At 41.9% G+C, this 18,928-nt stretch overlaps 2 protein-coding genes across 16 annotated transcripts in view; both read right to left on the bottom strand.

The window, feature by feature from the left end:
* Positions 1-9,072: 9,072 nt before the first annotated feature.
* LOC147447623 (uncharacterized) overlaps positions 9,073-18,928 on the bottom strand; it is a 110,453-nt gene continuing 100,597 nt past the window's right edge. For 14 of the 15 annotated variants that reach the window (XM_086523346.1, XM_086523347.1, XM_086523349.1 and 11 more), the window contains 5 exons: positions 17,936-18,134; positions 16,421-16,549; positions 16,302-16,330; positions 11,244-11,404; positions 9,905-10,418 (listed from right to left, as the gene is read on the bottom strand). In XM_086523346.1, the coding sequence (XP_086379472.1) occupies positions 10,196-10,418; positions 11,244-11,404; positions 16,302-16,330; positions 16,421-16,549; positions 17,936-18,134 (741 nt within the window). In that variant the 3' untranslated portion in view covers positions 9,905-10,195. Of the gene's footprint in view, positions 9,870-9,904; positions 10,419-11,243; positions 11,405-16,301; positions 16,331-16,420; positions 16,550-17,935; positions 18,135-18,928 lie in introns of those variants that run through there. The other variant, XM_086523360.1, reaches the window with a different exon arrangement.
* On the bottom strand, positions 11,412-16,294 carry LOC147447624 (uncharacterized). The gene is made up of 2 exons (XM_086523361.1): positions 16,097-16,294; positions 11,412-16,000 (listed from the first exon to the last, which is right to left on the bottom strand). The coding sequence occupies exons 1-2, from the start codon at positions 16,209-16,211 to the stop codon at positions 15,015-15,017; spliced, it is 1,101 nt and encodes a 366-aa protein (XP_086379487.1). The 5' UTR covers positions 16,212-16,294; the 3' UTR covers positions 11,412-15,014.

The raw sequence follows: 18,928 nt of genomic DNA, 5'->3' as shown, positions 1-18,928 counted from the left end.
ACACATGTGTTGTGTGTGATCTCTGATGAGTAAGCCCGGGCCACCCGGAATCGGCCCGACATCCCTGACAACGACAATTTCTCCTCGATTTCTTGAGCTCAGCATACACGTAGAGAGAGAGCGGATTGACTCTCGCCTTGGATCCAGCTTTGACAAGCACACTTTCCTATGGATTTTTGGCTTTCCATGCTCTTCTCAACATTATTTCATCTCGGCATTGACTACAACATCAACTTTTGGTTGTTTTCTTCTCGGCAACTTTGAGCATCGGCTTCGACAATTATTGACTATGGCATCGATGTGCTTCAGTCCAACGACAAAAGACAACATCGACTTTTTCTTGTCCTTGAGCGAGAGCAAGCAAGGGAGGCATGACTCTTCTCCATCATAGCTTTGCCATTGACCTTCCTCCCACACTCATTTCCGGAGCGATTTTTGCTTCGACGATTTTCCCCCGGCTTCTTGATTTCAACTTACTTGGAGATAGATTGAGCGAGAGGGGCATCAACTCTCCTCTAGCCCCCATCTGGAGTGGCTTGGCTCAGAGTGGCACTGCTCTAGGGAGATACAACATGTGTTGTCAAAGTCTGTGCAAACAGAGGTAGAGCGGGTCTGCTCCCTAGAGACACATACAAAGATGATGAACATGGAGTTCTTTGCTATGCTCATGCTAGAGGCTGATTAGTTGATGCCAACACATAATTTCATCTATGGATGAGAGGGAAATATATATCCTAGTGTTAGTGGTGACACATCTATACGCGATGAATAGTCTTGATGATGTAGTACATTCGAGTAGAGCAGGGGAGGCTAGCACAGAGGGTTTACGTAGATTTTGTCACCGTTTGGGTATCCCATGTACGACCTACTAGTATCAAGGCCAATTTAGCATTTGCAATGCAAGCATTAGCAGGGATTGTCAATTGTACAAGGACTGATATTACCATGATGCATTGTGGAGATTTACATAGCATACACAATTGTCTTTGGAATTTTCATGCAGGCTCTAGCATGGATATAGACGCTTGCCTATCCCTAGACCTGATACGATTGCATGTAGATTGACTTAGTGAGCTTGTGGGCATACGTTGAGAGAGTCTCTCAACGTATTTTCTTATGCATACTAGTAGTTTAGCTAATAGGTCCCGCTCGTTGGTGCATCAAGCCAATGGGTGTAGGCTGAGAGAGTCTCTCACATGTTTTCTTACACATACTAGTAATTTATCTAGTAGGTTCCACTCATCGATGCATCACCTTCAAGTGGGAGTTTGCCAGGTAAAGACGTTACACCTCTACCAGCGATTGGGTGAGCGGCCATCCACCCACTAACCACACTAACCTTATTATTCATATACCAAAGAATAAGAAGCTTCTTATTCTTGAGTGTTGCTCCACCCACACAATTATGCACTCTCTTCTCCTCTCTCCTTCCCCGCACTACATTGTGTACACATACATCCGCACATGAATGCACTTTCATTAAGGAGTTGCAGATCCTTGTTCAAAGCAGCTCATTCTTGCTAGTTCAAAGAAGCTCTTTCTTGTCGACCTACAAACCCCAATTTCTTGCTTCCTTACATAGAGCTCTAGTTTTAAAATGGCCTCCATTTTTAAGCCTTTGCTCACCTCCTTAAGCCTTTGATCTCACAACTCTGCTAGATAGAGTTGGCGTTCTTCAAAGCACCACTTTGTATTCAAGACAACCAACCATTGAGAAGGTGTAACTAGCCGTATTTGCAGCACTGATGTCTTCCTTTGGCACTCTTGTCTCATGGAAGAGTTTTCTTGTGGTGAAAATGGCACCAAGGAAGGACCTTGTCACCCACCAAGAAGCAAGGATTATAGCCCTTGAGGCTCATATGCAAGAACTCATCGTGGAGAATGATAGACTCAAGCAATGTTTACTCAAGCTTAAAGATGTGAAGGAAGTAGAGATCCAAGACCTGCTTGCAAAAGCACACTAAGTTGAAGCCTTGCTCACCGAGACTCCCGTGGCAACTCCCATGAGGCAACACACAAAAAGATTGACACCAAGATACATGCGGTCTTACAAGAATGCTGACCACAAGAATCTCTTGGCCTCAAGGTTAGGATTGAGGGGCCCCACCCATTATGGTGCACTGACGAGGACACCCTCTAGGAAGAAATCACCAAGCTTAATGAAATCCTTCAACATCTTGGATCAATGACGCACATATGCATGTGCCACTTGAGCATTTCATCCTCACTTTCAAGGACAAAGAAGAGTGGTTGAAATTGCTACGCCAATCTTGAATTCTCAAGGAAAAATGGTTTTAAATTGCTAGGAACTGACCACAAATCAACTCAAGATTAAAAGAAAGCGAGCTCAAGAAGATGCATAAATCTTGCAAGCACGGTAAATGGGCAGCCTACAAAGGTAATGCTATCCTCCAGGAGCTTTAAACTCCCAAACTAGCTCTCCTTGCAATTGACCCCCCTTAGTTTTTGTTCTTTCCTTTTTTCTACCCTCCCAATGGACCTTCGTTCCCTTAACTGATATGTATTGATCACCTCCTACACTTAGAAGGAACCGTTGTAATGTTTTGGTCTGAGGAAGGAGATGGAGGAGAGGGGCTTGTAACCTGTGCATGGAGGGAGAATGGGATGCACAAAGGCAGGAGGGTATGAGGGCAACATGCAGTAAGCCATGCAAAGGGCATGCAAAGGATGGATGCAGGAGGAGAGCCATGGGGGTGGTGGCTTGCATAGGAGGAAGGTTGACAATAAGCAATGGGAAGACAAAGCTCATCATAAGGGCAATTTGTACAGAACCATTTGAAAATGGGCACAATGAGGTTGCCTTGGTAGTAGTAGAGTTCCAAACCAAAAGAGCATGAGATGGGGAGGCCATCAGGGAGCATTGCATCATCTCTCTTGCTCTTTGTTTTTGCACCTATTGCCATTGCCCAACGATGAAATTTCCATACTTATTTTGGCTTCGGGTGCCCAGGGCTAGCAAATCCATGAAGATCATGAAACTTATAAGTTACATGATGTGAAGCGATGTCATTTTTGTCCTTAGAAGTCGTTGTCACCCTTGGCTTGCAATCTATGCATGAGCTTATAAGTTCATGGAAAAACGTAAGAACAAGTAAGCAAGTGCACATTCTTGAGCATTTTTACTGGAATATCCTCGACATGTAGTGTTTGCTAGTCTCATAGAGCACTGGGTCCACTAAGGCATTAAGGATTCCAATAGTGGAAATTGTGGGGTGAACGGCATTGCACTCTGCTTCAAGTGTGCTAACTTTTAGAACAACCACTAGGGAAAAATCTCTACTAGCTTCTTTAGCTATTGATGGGTAGCAAGAACATTTTTTTGCCCTTGTCAAAAATGTCCAACGCCTTACCACTGGTTGCAAGCTTAGTTTGCTTGATTTCCTTTGTGCCCTTTTTCACCTTGGAGGATCCTACAATCGAAGAGACTAGGACATTAGCTGGGACAAGATTTGTCAGCAAGAGGACTGTGATAATTAGGATACTTTGGGCGGGCTTCTCGTCACTTTTGTGATTGGCTTCATTGATATATGTGCATAGCCACTTATGTAGAATCTTGTACCATGTAATCTAACCATCCTCTTTAGCATGTGCAGTATGAGCAAAAAACTCTTTCACCATCCAATTAGCTTTGGGGCGCACCCACTTAAATTGCGATCGCTACTTATTCATTTTGGAGTGTGGGGTGTTGTATTTGCTAGGTTGAAGATCTTGGAAATAGTCATTGGCCAATGTAATGTTGACCTTTGACACTTTTCTTTTCTTGGCCAAAACATCACTAATCAATTGAAGGCATTGTGCCACAAGCTACATAGTGATAAATGCTCTTTCTCCCCAACCTTTAGCATGTAATGGGTCAAAGCAGTGTAAAATTTATAATTCCAACATTGTTCAAATGGCAAACCTCAATCAAATGTTGCTTAAATGTGGGAAGCACCAACCCCTTAAATGTTGTTGTCAAAGGGCGAATCTCAAGTATAAACACCATAATCAGTCGGAGGGCATATCTCAACAATTAATTGCCACTCAATAAAGTGTCAAAGGCTGAACCTCAAGTAAAAGCTTTCAATTTGTAGAATTTTGATATGCTTCCAGGATACGAGGATGAAAGCAAAAACACCTCTCTAAAATTCATTTAGCAATTTCAAGGCCATAACTCCTATAAGCAAATACTTTGGATGCAACATGCCACTGTAAATGAAAGCATGTTGATACTTTACGATAGCTTCAAGAAAAAGGATTTCAATGTACTCATCCAAAAGTGGTAGGTCGTCCATGGTAGGAAGTGTAGGTACAAAGGTTTAAAAAGGCCCACGAAGACTAATGTGAAATATGTTGTGAATTTCCAAGAGTCAATAATAGCCAATTAGAAAGAATTGTAATCAATCCATTGGATATCATTAAACGGGCCAAATATATTAGTGCTAGCTTGACTATTGGCAAAGTTATCGGGGAACACCCTCATCTGGCCGTAGAACATCGAAAGGGTATTCTACGAATTGTTAAATGAATGTAAGAAAACACTCAAAAACCAAAGGAATGGTCATGGTGGGATGAGGTGACTATGGGGGGCACCTTGTGAGTGGTGGGATGTGCTCACACATAGGCATGCAAGCTATGCTCTTACCATAAAAAAGGGGACTACAACAAAGTGAGGTCACACTTCCTTCGAGTGCTGAGGCATGGGGTGAAATTTTGCACCAACGTAAGTGCTGAGAAGAAGAAGAAACTTGAGAAAAAGCAACATCTATTCAACCCTAAATTCTCCAAGCCTGCACACAAAGCTATCCACTCAAAGATCCTCATATTGCCCTCTTCTACTCTACTTGGTAAATTTCCAAAGGACTCTTTCCACCTGTTGGGACCCAAAGAAGAAGAAAGAGGTGGATATCTCCATTGCCCAATTCTTCTATCATGCCCACATCCCTTTTGTCGCGGTTTGGTAAGCTTTATCAATTTTCTCTCTCTTTATAGTTTCTTCTTTTCTCTATGCATTGCCACGATGATCCCTGAACTATGATACTAACCTCTTTCATGTGTGATCAAACTATGTCAAAGTATTAGAAAGCTAGGGTGCAGCGAAAAGGAGAGCATAACACATGATATGTGTTGCCATTTTTGGAAGCCCTGCAATCCACTTTTCTTAACCGACAAAAGGCAGTTGTGGAACAAGCAACGCTCAACATACAATGGCTTTGGGCAAAGCATGAGGTTATGCTTATTGTTGATGGGTGGAGTGATTTGAGGAGGAGATGATCCATTGATGGCCTTGCCGCATACTTGAGGGAAGAGATGTACTTTGTGCACTCTCATGATGCCACCAAGAGCAGTACGTCGGCCAATATCCTCACCATCATAGAGTGAATAACAGCCATATAGAAAATCAGAGACCAACATGTGATGGCTTTCGTCATAGATGGGGATGCATCAAATAGGGAAGTAGAAGCTATTATAAAGAGACACTTTCCACATGTCGCAGCAAGACATTACATCTAGTAACATGGTACTTCAAATAAATTAGTTATATAGAATTCAAGATTAGCCCAAGAAAATCCAAAGTACACATTAACTAGTATATCAAAATATCTCCTAAATTCCACAGAAATAGTTTACCAAACAATACAATTTACCACATGTGCCCACATCAAACAAAATCACACGCCCATGCCTACTACAAACTAGCAAAAAGAAGAATTATGGAACCTCAACCCATCATACTAACAATTTATGCCTCAATGTCCTAAAAGAAGCTTGGTTAGACATACCCAACATACGACATAAATAGCTCTCAGCAACATAAGGTTGAGCCTTGTGTAAACTTGCAACCAATCAAAGAGATGTTGGCCCCTCAACAGACACCCCTTGCGGTATTTCTTCTTATATTAGTGAACTACTTTGGTTAAAACCATTCTGTGAACTCACTCACATGTATCTCATAGCAACTAATGGTATGGCCCTCTTTATAAAGGCATAGGTCCAAAGATGCTAAATAGAATCTGTTATTTAGATGAAGTCCCACTAAGGATACTTGCAATAGAAAGCAATAAAAAGTTGGTACAAAAATTTTCATGTTAGCACTTTTACATTGAATCTTTCACATCATCATCCATCGGAATGCCACATCATCATCATTGTAAAATCCACCTTAAATTGCAATGCCATACAATAGTCCCGTGAGGGTCTCTCTTAGTGTTTGGTCTTTGATCTCGTTACTCCATACAATGGCCATGCCACTTCAAGAATCCGTGACAAAGTGAGTGGCACATTTTCAAGAGAGAGTGATAGGTATGTGTGGTTGGTACAAATGGTAGTGTTGGGATGGTGAGAGAATTGGTCACATCTATGGCCTATCTAGATCCAAATATGTAATCCATTGTACTCTCGAAAACTTAAGGCAAGACACACGTAAGTTCTCCAAAGTTGAACGAATGTTGGTTAATCGTATAAAAAATTCTTACGTATGTTGATTTGCATCTGTATTGGTATGACTTTAATTGCCATCACTATAGCATAGATAATATTGCCAATGTCCTTTTGGAAATGGAATATGCAAAATACGTTGATGAAGATGTTCATCTTTTTTTTTCGACACACCAGAGGGCCCACAGGGGGAGGTGCTTATCCCTTCCAAATATTAGCCATGTTACATGGTTGGGCAAGGGTCGCGTACCATCGGGCAAGAGCCACCCGTAGGCATCACCATGGCCACCTAATTAAAGGTTCATCTCATACAAGTCGACAAAACAAAGAAATCCATTGATTCTTTTTCACTAAGATTCTATTACTAAAACAATCTGGCTGTATGGTCAATATTACTAAAGGGATATTTTTATGGTGATTCTACTCATGCAATCACCTGGATGTTTCGTGTGTCAAGGCTATCCATTGAGTGCACTATATTATGCAATTGCCTCCTCCCATTTGCTATCACAATAATCATTTGACTGCTATGAATTATGTGTATGAAATGATTTCACCTTCTAGCTCTCAGTCTTAGAGGGACAAGTCTATGCTGATGACTCTATCCTTGTCTTATTTCATACGATGTACAAATGACTATGAATCAAAGTTCCTTGCCTCGAATCTTAAGCATTGCCATGCTTCATTGTCAACTACCAAGATTATGTAACCTACTAAAATCGTTTTCATTTGGGATATCCATTTCCGTTACGTGCTACTTCTTCTCCACAGGTAGAGATAGTGCTTCAAAATGTATGTTGCAAAGTATATTTGGTTCTTTACACCATTGTTGCATTGGCCAACTACCTCCTTCAATGCTTTTACGCAAAAAAAAAAAATCAATTTTTTTTAGCAAAGTAAGAAAGCCTTGCAATTTCTCTCTATGAAAAGACAAAAGGCGTGCACAAAGGATAAAATATTTTGAATAATATTCATGTGTTTGTTTACAAGGCTAATTATCAATTGACTTGTTACTCAGAAGAAACCCTAGACCCAAATGTTGCCCTTAACACCTTTGCATGTGTTTTTTGGTCGATCTTCAGGTTCAAGGCCTACTTACATGTGACAGTAAATGGGATGCACTTATGTCTAGTTGTACTCGTTCAAGCTCTCCCCATGCATCTTATGCATCAAATTGTTATGCTTTGGCTATTTCTACTTTATCTAATGTGGAGGGACCTCTCTTTTGATGAAGCAGACTAGAAAATTGAATGGCTGCACTTATAGAAAATGACACATAGATTGTGAATTGCCTACGTGGAAAAACGGCATTTGTACAAAGTGGGTGTACAAGTTGAAACGTAAGCCAGATGGTGAGAATGATCGCTATAAGGTTTGACTTGCTGCAAAAGGTTATGCAAAGTAGAAAGGCATAGATTATAAAGAGACTTTTGCTCCCACTTGTGGTATGACTTCTATGTATTTTCTATGTGCATTGGCAACTCACTTTGGATGGGATGTCCATCAATCCAACATTGCTACTGCTTTCTTGAATGGTGATATATTTTAGAAAGTTTATGTATCGCAACCTCACGGTTTTGTCAAGAAAGAACAAGAAGATAAAGTATGCAAATGTAAGAAAGCTTTGTATGCGTTAAAGCAATCTTCTCATGCTTGCTATGAGAAAGCTGACACTCCATTGGTTAAACAAGGCTTTAAAAGCAGTTCAACCGAAAGCATTTTGTATCTAAGAAAGTGTGTAAATGTAAGAAAGCTTTGTATGACTTGAAGCAATCTCCTCATGCTTGGTACGAGAAAGCTGACACTTAGTTAAACAATGCTTTCGTAATAGTCCATCAAAAAGCACTTTGTATGTAAAGCGGGAGGGTCATGTATTTCTCATCGTTGTTTTATATGTGGATGATTTGTTGACCGTTGGCTCGAATAAGACATATTGCTAAATTTAAGACAGATTTGAATCCTACTTTCAAGATGAAAGATTTCGAGGCTATTGCATCATTACATGGGCATACAGTTTAAGCAATATGATGGTGGTGTCGAATCAAGCACTTAAGGACTACAAACCTATTGGAACTCCCATCGAATCAAGTTAGAAATTGAGTCTGCATGATGTTGATGATCTTACCAATGCCACTCTCTATCAAACTATTGTTAACTGGTGATATTGCCCTGTGTTAAACAAGCAGTTTAAGCACTTGAGGACTACAAACCTATTGCTACTATCGTGAAATCAATTTTGAAATTGAGGCTTCATGATGCTGACGATCCTTTCGATGCCACTCTTCATCAAACTGTTGTTGGGATGCCTTACTTATGCATGTAATACGAGGCCCGATATGTAGTTGCAATCTCACTAATCAACAAGTTAATCCAAAGCTCAAGTCTAGCTGTCAAGAGAATGTTTTGCTACTTCTGTGACACTTTACATCTTAGCTTGTTCAATCCCAAAGGGGGGTATCATTATTGCTAGATTTACATATTGTAGCGCGGATAATGTGTCGTGCTCTCTACAGTGTGGGTGCCCCTCAATGCAATGTGCGTGACAATCTCACTCAAACAAATGGACACTCTCTCAACAGAATGAAATACAGGAACAATGGATAACAATAGAGACACGACAGTGGGCCAAAACATGAGGACTCGACTAGCTCAAAGAACCAAAGAACCATGTACAGACTCTGGCGTGGCAGCACACTCAGCTCCAGCCCAGGACTTACAGGTACAAATAGGGTGTCGAGGCTCAGATGTGCAGGGATGGTGAAGCAGTGCTCTGTGCAAGACTCTCTAGACAACTACGTGCAAGATAAGATGCAACTATCCCAAAACTACTACTGATATGTACAACCATAGGAGCCACCAACGGCCCATAAATGTCCAACTAGCTAAGTCTATCTCCAAACTGAGTGGTGGTGGTGACCTGGCCACGACGTCCACTAGACCACCGTAGGTACCTTGCCACGTGTCACTCCCAGCCAAAAGGGTCTGTCCAGTGTGAACCAAACCAGCTGTAGCTAACTGTCCAACTGCCTGTCCTGAGAAGTGACACTGTAGCAGGCTACACATTTTTTTTTGGACTCAAATTGGGTTGGTTGTTTTGACACGCAAGTATTCGTGAGTGGTTTTTGTTTCATGCTTGGCAATTCATGCATATCACGGTTAAGCAAGCTACTATGGCCACTTTCCATTGTGAGACTCATTATAAGGCAATCTTTGCAGCTACGATTGAGTGTGGCACAGACGCATTATGGCTGATTTGGATAGTTGACAAGAAACTGCCATCATCATCTACACTGATTTTCGTGCTCACACAGCACATTGAGGTGCATTACCACTGTCAGAGAGAGTCTCAATAGAAGAGATCAACTTTGGCTTACGTGTCGACATAGGACAACCTTGCAAGGTTTTATTAATGTCTCATAGAGGCCATGAACCTGAAAAGTATCAATTTCAACATGAAGCCATAAGATGCAATTGACATAAAATTCTGCACTATGATGAATATGTCAAAGACTATGTGCGTGAGGGTGTAATATGGTGTACATAGGAGAGCTCTCATCATCACCAAATGGTCAATGGTCCACTTCGCGAGCACGAGTGGAGAGAGAGCATATTGTGGTAGTCAAAATGAACAGAACCTTAAAAATTGAATGATGTAAACCCTACCTATTATACAATGAAACTATTTTTCAAAAATTGCAGCCAATGATTTAACCTATAACCAAGATGGCAATACACAATATATCTCTTATCCATTATACTACAACAGTACTTGTTGATCCCTCTCTCCAGTACCAGGAGTATGGGTTCTTAGTTCCTTGTCCTCTACAACAAGACCGCCTCCCGCATGCTTCTTGAATTGCACTAGGGATCGAGGTCCTATCCATGATAGAATGACGGGCAGGAGAACAAATCCATTCAAGAATCCCAAGATGCCCATAATCGTAAACATTGCGAAGTAGTATATTCTGAAAGCATGGAACCTTGCAAATGACACAGAGTGCAATCATTTGTCAGACTCTCAATTCTCAGAAGAAATACTTAAATTAACATAACTAAAAACTAGTGACATCTAAAATAGAGCCAATTGCTGACATTCCATGCATTTCCTGTTTTCAAATTGATGATGCGACTGCTTTTGCTTGCTTAGAAGGAAATTTTCATTTCACGTGACGGGAATCAGTCTAACATGCCACACGTTCAGATAATATCTTAGCAAGCAAGAAAGATTACTGAAAAGAAAATAAGACAACTGTACCAGCTAATCTGAGTGTATTTTTATCCAAAATAGAGTTGATTGCACACATTACACGCATTTGCTGCTTGCAAATCAAAACTGCTGATACAGGAATTCTTTTGCTAGCTTGGAAGTTCACAGCATGATAACACTTCTATTTTATGTGTGCCAAACCTTTTGATTGTGCTATATATGTTCTCCTTTATGCTACTTAAATATGAGGGAGACGGTGAGGGCGAGCATATGCTTCTCTGCCCAACCAATATTTATATAGCCTCGATATAGCCACCGCTATATGAAGTCCCGTTGCCAAAATGCCATATGGACTCATTGCCCCTCATCCAGGACCCTTGTCCTCACAGAAACACAATAACCTTTTTGATGATGAGATAAAAACTAGCCATTGGCTCACATTCGTTGCCTTTCGACAACACATGATAACTGGAAGAGTTCATTTATACATGAAAAACGCCCGTCTTTCTATGCACGAAACCATTCAATGTAAATCACATACATAAAAGAGGCTAAGTTTGCAATTACATCACATACATTCAAGTCACTGATTACTTACTTGAGGAAGAGCAATGGCAATGTTGCTACTATTTGAGTTCCTAGGCCATGCAAAAGAGGTTCAAAGGTCCACGCCAAAGCCTTTTGCACCCTCTCGTTTCGTGTTCCATCAAATAATAAGAATGACCTCGCCAAATATGTGAATTCTGATGCCATTCCAATCTGCAAAACCTCAAAACAGCTTTTTTTACAATCGCAAATGGCCACTCAGCAAAAGTTGACTATAACAAAGTTGGAATAAGAGAGAGAAGGAAACAAAGATCTTTTTACATCTATTAGAGGCCAAAGTCAGCCTATGAGACATCTCAAAGATACGTGGGTGTCATCAATCTATTGAGAAATGGCTATGGGTGCACATCTATATGCTGAGGGAAGTACAATCATGAAGAGCATCAAGCTAACAAGCTCCATCCTATGTCAAACTGGGGGTGTAAGATCTGGTGCATGGGTAGATGTAGTGTAAGAATATAAACGTGGCTGTGTCTACCAGCATCTGAGCAAATCTCTCCTAGGCTGCCTGCTGGTGGCAAGCTTGGATCTCCCATATCTGTATGTGATGGAGTCTTGAAGCTCGAGGGTGTCTCCTAGCATTGACCGTCTCAGCTTGCTATAGGGTGACACCTCTTTGTGTCGGTTGATGTGTGGCGGTAGGGTTGTGGTTCTCTGGAAGAAGTCTGTAAGCTGTGACTGTCGGTCACCCTCTAGTGCCGCTAGAGGTGCCAATACCCTCTAATAACGGCCAAATTGGCGTTGATCTCTAGACTCCATGATCTGTCGTAGGGTGGGCTGTCCTATGTGAAGAGCCTCATATCTGTCTTCGATATTCTCATATGCTCTATATCGGTAGACAAAATGCTCCTCGTCCTCCATCACCCTCTTGTGCAAAGCTAGCAGAACCTGTCAGCTCGGTGGGTATGTCCTCTCTCTATCTCTAAACTGTGTGATGATACCCAGAGCTGAGCAATTGCCACTCGTGAGCTATGTGGCATGTATGTATCCATGTAGCGTGGTCTTTCAATGAAACTCTCATATAGCATGGCCAAGAAGTGCTCACAGTAATGCAACATCTTGCGGGCAAGAGAGGTGCAATCCATGTCTCTTTGACGTACAGCTGCCGAAGATTCTGTGTGAGTATTCTGTTCCTCTCACTGTGAGAGCTCAATGAAGGGTGAGTCCGGGTCGTATGGGAAGGGTGGTAATCTATCCATGTCTAGTCCATGTGATCCAAACCACTCTCTCACCTGCGAGTACTGAAATCTGTCTAGAGGCCTTGAAGGTTCTACATGTGAGTCTATCCGATGGCATCTCTCCAATTCTCCGAATGAGGCAAATTGTCTCGAAAATAGCCCCAAGTAGACTAGCATCGGTGAATAGCGATAAAGACCCTCGTTGGCAGCACACTCAGCTTAGAGCAGAGGACTCACAGGTACAATGGGGTTGTTGAGGCTCCAATTGTGCAGGGAGAGTCCAGGACTCAAATGACTCATAAATGTCCTAACACCAACCAATTGAGTATATATACAAAACATAAAGGGCAACCAACAGCTAACCAAACTTCTTTGACAACACGGCTATGCCTATCTCTGGACTGTAGGGGCGGTGAACTGGCCACGGTGTCCTCTTGACGACCACTCCCTCTGTCAACCACGTGTCTTGGATTACTAGTATCATTACCAAGGCAAGATTCTACTGAGTGTGAACCCAAGGCCAACTGTAACTGTTGTCCATGTACATTAGCCTGCTAGAGCACGAAGAGGTGGCTGTTCAACACTTTGGTCACCGTATTGGGGAGACCTAATGGTTGTTCTTGCATTTACTGCAATGGCAATAGCGCATAGAGGAACAAAACCGTCCTTCAACAGTCGAATTCGAACTCAGATGGGCCGGATTTCAAGACCAACACACTAACCACCACGTCTAGCTGGTTATAGTGCTGCCAAATCACTTCTTTAATATAGGGGGGCAAAAAGCTTTGTCATCCCTCCTGCTGACCCTGCCCTCGTTCAACTGTTGTGTTGCTCTTGTTGTCAACGAATGCAAGCAGCCCTGTTGCTCGTGAACCTCACACCACCTATGTATGTTGTAGCAATATGGGCTCTTGGGACTATTAGCCACCTCATGGACACAGATTGAGAGACCACATATATGTCTGATATCGTCCTTGTTTCGCAGCAAGTGCTCAGTGCAACACAACATTATTCGAGCAGAGTTAGATTCTTTGAGTATGATCAAGCTTCCATTTGGATATCGAGTCTACTGTTATGTCATTTGGTGTACATTCCTCTCTGATCTATTAGTCCATGAACCGAGAAAGTGGTCCAAACCCCTTTTTAAAGGGACAATGAAATCGTCCTTGGATCTCATAATGAGTAGCACAAATTGCATATGTAATGCTTCTTCAACTCAAGCTTTTAGTGACATATCTGACCTATGGGCGCTTTTGTGAGAGAGAAATGAAATGAAATGTATATTAACATTTGCAAAAGGCCTAAAAGACCTATGACACCAAAAGAGGTTACATTATCATGATCATATGATCATGCAGTCTCCAATTTAATAAATGGTTTTATTGGACACAACCAGGTGGAGGTGGACATCAGACAAATGATGACATTTGTGACACAAGGACACTTCCATTTTTCATAAGGTGACTGATGGATGGAAGAATGCTTCACCCTTGTTCCACTGATAGTTCACATAATCTTCAGCCCCCTACTCACTCAATTTGGTTGACTTTTTCCAGATTCTCAATTGTAGAGTTCACTACTACACTACAGACCCTAGGAGTGTAGGGAAGAGCGACTAAAGTTAAACACTAGTTAGTGTCACTTTTTGTGGTTGCTTGAGATCTTGAGGGGAAGGAAGTAGGAAGACCTCTATGCATATTCATGTATTTACAACTGTTCATTGATGTGCATTACACGAACAAGGGGCTCTATGGTGGGAACAAAGTTGCTTGCACCCATCCAACGTAGCCTGTCCTTAACCGTGGGGTTACATCACAAAGGTTCAACAAACTTAGCTACACTCATTGGGTAATGGTTGTATCTTGTTAGGTGGCTTGTTAGGTGTTAAGAATATTTGAAGAGAGAAATGAAATGAAATGAAATGTTATATTAACGTCTTCAAAAGGCCAGGATGACCTATGAGACCAAACTGATACAAAAGTGGTGAATCTGTTACAATGTCTGGGTACCTTAGTACTAAAGTACTAAGTGTGAAAATAAATGTGAAAACTAATACAAAGTATTAAATAAACTTCTTAGGAGCATTCTGGGTGTCTGGCTAGAATGCTTCTAATCCTTTGTTGTAGTCTCCTCCGGTGAAGTGTGCTTCTGCATCTCGGTCGTGGTTGTCTCGATTTCCTAAGCTCAATCGCCCTGTCAATGAGGGTGCCTTTGGTATAAATGTGGGTACTCCTTTGTGCTCGCTGCTAGCCTCTTGCTTCTCCTTCCATTCCTGCTTCTCTCGATCCGAAGAAATCTGTGATCTGCCTCTGAGGCTGTAGTGCTCTTTGTCTTCTCATTAGATTATCCCTGTGCGGATGCAGTTCCAATAGGTACAGGCCTAAGCATCTTTGATCCTGGTATTGCATGACTCTATCTAGAGGTCCAAAGCCTTCTTTAAATAGGCAATGGAAACGCCCACGTATCTCATAGTATACAGTGCAATGGCATATGTAGTGTAATTTTGTCTCCGGCTCCATTCCGCATAACTTGCAAATTCTGCTCTCAGGTGGGATTCCTCTAAATCTGCCAAATTCAATTTCCAGCTAGTGTGAGGATGTACGAATCTGACCAATAGCACATCTCAAACCATGAGACAGGTGGGTATCCATGTAGCTCGGGCGAATCACAAAACCATCTTCAGATAGCTGTAGGAAGTTTTCTTTGTAGTCGGCCATCTTCGTGCCCAATTCTTGTGTAGGGTCTACCCATGTCCTCTTAGTGTCCAGCTGTATAAGATCCTGGCGGATGATTTTATTAATCTCCGTTCGTGTGATTGCCAGTGATGGAGCCTCAAGAGAGTATTGGAAGGGGGGTAATCCTTCCATACTGAACCCGTGTCTCTGAAACCACGAGGACAGTTGCGCATACCAGCATGATGTATCTCCTTTCATTGCTAATTGTCGAGAGGATTCGAAGGCCAATCTAGTATATCGGCAATTATTTGTATCCCACAAACCATGTATAAAGAACACTAATCTGGTAAGAGCTTCAATTTCTATCGGAGGGGCAGCTAGTTCCGCTCGGGTAATCGCGTGTGGTACGGAGGCCTTGGCTCTAATCATTCGGGAAATCATAGATACCAAAGGTCTCTCCATTGACTTCCAATTATCCTGATCCACAGATGGTCCCCAAATCTGGACCCCATAAAGCATAGCCGAAGCCACCACAGGATCAAAGAGCGAAAGTTTCGTTCGTGGTTCCTGAAACTGCACTTGTGAACACATCCTCTCCAACCCTCCCCAGGCCGCAGAGGCTCTGGACAATCTAGCATCCGCTGCTTTCTTAAGAGTAAACTTCGGTCCTATAAATACCACACCAAGGTATGTGTATGCATCTGTGTACTCTACTGTATCCTGGCCATATGCAAATGTAGGTGCCGATCTCCTAACCCACTGCGGTGTGGTATTAAACACCATAACTTTGGTTTTACCCAAATTTACCGACAGTCCGCTGTCCTCCGCAAATTTATGTAATGCATCTAACTGCCTCTGCATTCCATCTGGTGATTCTGCTATCAATACAATATCATCTGCATACAACAACAAAGGGATCCATGACCCTGCAAGTTGAGCACCTCTGTCACCCTCTCTATCAATGTAATCTGATACCTCATCTATGTACATACCAAATAAAGTAGGGGACAGTGGGCATCCTTGCTTTACTCCAACAGTGGAATGAACAATGTCGGAATCCCCTTCTGGAGTACGTGCATAACCAGTTACTGACCCGTATAAGGCCATGATCCCCCAGATAATCCCCCAGAGAGAGAGAGAGAGAGAGAGAGAGAGAGAGAGAGAGAGAGAGAGAGAGAGAGAGAGAGAGAGACTAACCACTATGCCAAGATTGACGAGTGACAGAGCTGGCATGGTCATGCATATCACCACCAAAAGTTCAAACATTAGTTCATGAGATGGAAACATTAACTAACTCAATAAAAGAAATGTCTTACCATTCAGTTTAGCTCCTATGATGTACATAAACCCATACACTTCAATATCAACCATCAGAAGAACTATGGCAATGATGAGAGAGATGCTGAGGCTAAACTGAAATAACAGAACTGCCACGAAAACCCCCACTGCAGCAAATAGAAAAGAAACCGTGGAAGTCAACATAAAGGCTTCAGAATAACAATTCCTAATTTTCTTTGCAAACAACTGTAGAATAATTAATAACATTGGTACATTAATTAACAAAGAATGATGCCTGTAGTCTGTTTGCACATCATCCATGATACAATGGTTGCAAGTTCGTCGAGGTATTTGCTGTTCCAAATACCATGTACAGTGTTGAGGCAGGAGCAATATACCAAAGGCCAATAAGGACTATAGGTATCTTGCATGACCACCAAGATGCAAAATGTTGGGCTCCCCCCTTTGGGTGATTTAGAGGGCTCCCCCATAGACCCTCTTTATGAAGAGCCCTTTAGACTCTAGAACCACCATTTTATAAATAGTGCAGCCCAATAGCACATTGCTTACCTGGTCAAAAATTCAAATTTTGCATTGGGGGGAAGAGGACACCCTTTTTAGGAGGTGAAAAGGTGGAGCAACCTGCAATATGAAGTCGTGTGGGTAAAGATGGCCTTTATTCATTTAGGGGTTGGCTGAAGGACCCCTTAGACTAAAGGCCGCTTGGAAAATGCCGTACATTTAGTTCTATGCCAAAATCGGCATAGTTACAAGATGACATGCGTAGTTGCATATAAGACAAACATATAGCTGGTGCATGTGTGACCATGCACGAGGCACAGCTATTTCAAAAAGTAACGGATAGCTATGCATCTCGTGACCACTGCCTAAGCAATTTCAGCCCAGGTAACTGTTTAATGGCCAGGGCAGACTCAGTAATGTTTCTTACAGATCTCAAGGGTACGATAGACGTCTTTTCCTGCAAAGGCTGCAGATAATCTTTCTCACTCAGGACTCAAAGGTGCAAGCTTCTCATGCATCTCATATTATTGTATCAGCATCAGGATGGAAAGCGGTCATTAAGACTAGAATCAGAGAATACTGATAGAAGGCAACCAAAGTCGCGTTTATCCCATGCTGTCTGCTTTTCTTGATGTACTACATGTGATTCAATTTGACTAGATTTGTTTCACGGAAAAAGAAAGTAAAATATGTTAATCAGAATTTATGTGGTGGATTCTTTTTTGCACATTCTACATATATTCCTCCTCGAACATTGCACATAGACAAGAAATCTATCTGAGACACTGATTTATAGTGTTTTTAATTTACTTTCTTGGAATGAATGTGACGTGTTGTTTGCATTCTTGTTTGGTCCAACTGTAAAGCATGTGTGCTGACATTTCAAAATTTTGAAACTACCATCAGAGCATACACGGCCCCAAAAAAGTATTATATCCTTTATAAGAGCAAGTATTTTATGAAAGTCTTCTAATAACAATGTGTTCAGATTTCTGATACTTTCAAAGCACAAATTTGACTTCTGAACTTACCTAAGGCAAATCCTGCCACCATATAAAGGTCATGTGTGCTGTGTAGATATTGCTCATAAAATAGAAAAGGGTAGCCATACATATAAAGAGCTTTAGTCCCATCAAAATACAGTTTGTTGAGATTATCCAGTGATTTTCGAGTTTGCCTAATCATCTCCACATTATTTTTAGTTTCAGATCCTAGGCTGTTTGCAAACACCTGCACAAACAAGCATAAATTAATTTACGTAATCGATCAACTCTCTCTCTCTCTCTCTCTCTCTCACACACACACACACACACACACACACACACACACTTTTTTTTTTTTTTTTGGTAAATCTGCTTTGATTAATTTACAAGTGGGAAACCTCAAAGCGAGGAAAACCCACGAAAAGAAAGGAATACAAAAGACGGAGCATTATGAGGCTCCTAAGGCTAGAAACAGTCAAAGTAAATCCTGTAGGCATCAAGAGTGATGTCTCCAGCGTCATAGGCAAAATGCAGCGCTTGACCAAGAGATAATTTGAAATAGGGAAAGGGGTCAACAAAAGTGCCCTGGAACATTAAGGAGTTCCTATGATGCCAGATGGCCCACATAGTCCAAAATCTGACCCAGGTGAAGAAGATCGCAAACTGAGATTGTGGTGACCGAAGCACCCCAAAAAGCCAAAATCGTGTGTGAAAAGAGCCGGAAGGAAAATGTAGTCGAAGAGCAGTCGACACTTGCCGAATGAAGGCTCTGGAGTGACGACAACACCACAATAAGTATGGCACGGTCTCCTCAGCTTCAAGGCATCTGGGGCAGCGGGAATTCGCAATATGCCAAGCATGCAACACACTGACAACAGGTAGAGCTCCCACCGAGCACCGCCACAAGAAAACACGTTCCTTCAAAGGTAGATGATTGCCAAATGCTAGACAATGTGTTGCCACCACAAGGATGACTCGGAAAGCGACCACAGCTGATTACCCCGATGCACAATCCATACATCAGACTGAAGGATGGCATAC

Source organism: Adiantum capillus-veneris, chromosome 11, assembly GCF_014529385.1.
Source record: "Adiantum capillus-veneris isolate H3 chromosome 11, ASM1452938v2, whole genome shotgun sequence".
NCBI classification, from domain to species: domain Eukaryota; kingdom Viridiplantae; phylum Streptophyta; class Polypodiopsida; order Polypodiales; family Pteridaceae; genus Adiantum; species Adiantum capillus-veneris.
This window is presented reverse-complemented; position numbering and strand designations above follow the sequence as displayed.

Bases quoted from the DNA above. Each gene is read 5' to 3' on its own strand.
- LOC147447624 (XM_086523361.1), bottom strand. From the start codon at position 16,211: ATGGCCTTATACGGGTCAGTAACTGGTTATGCACGTACTCCAGAAGGG. The intron at 16,001-16,096 runs GTATGTACATAG...TGTTGTATGCAG, and splicing joins ACTGTCCCCTACTTTATTTG to ATGATATTGTATTGATAGCA.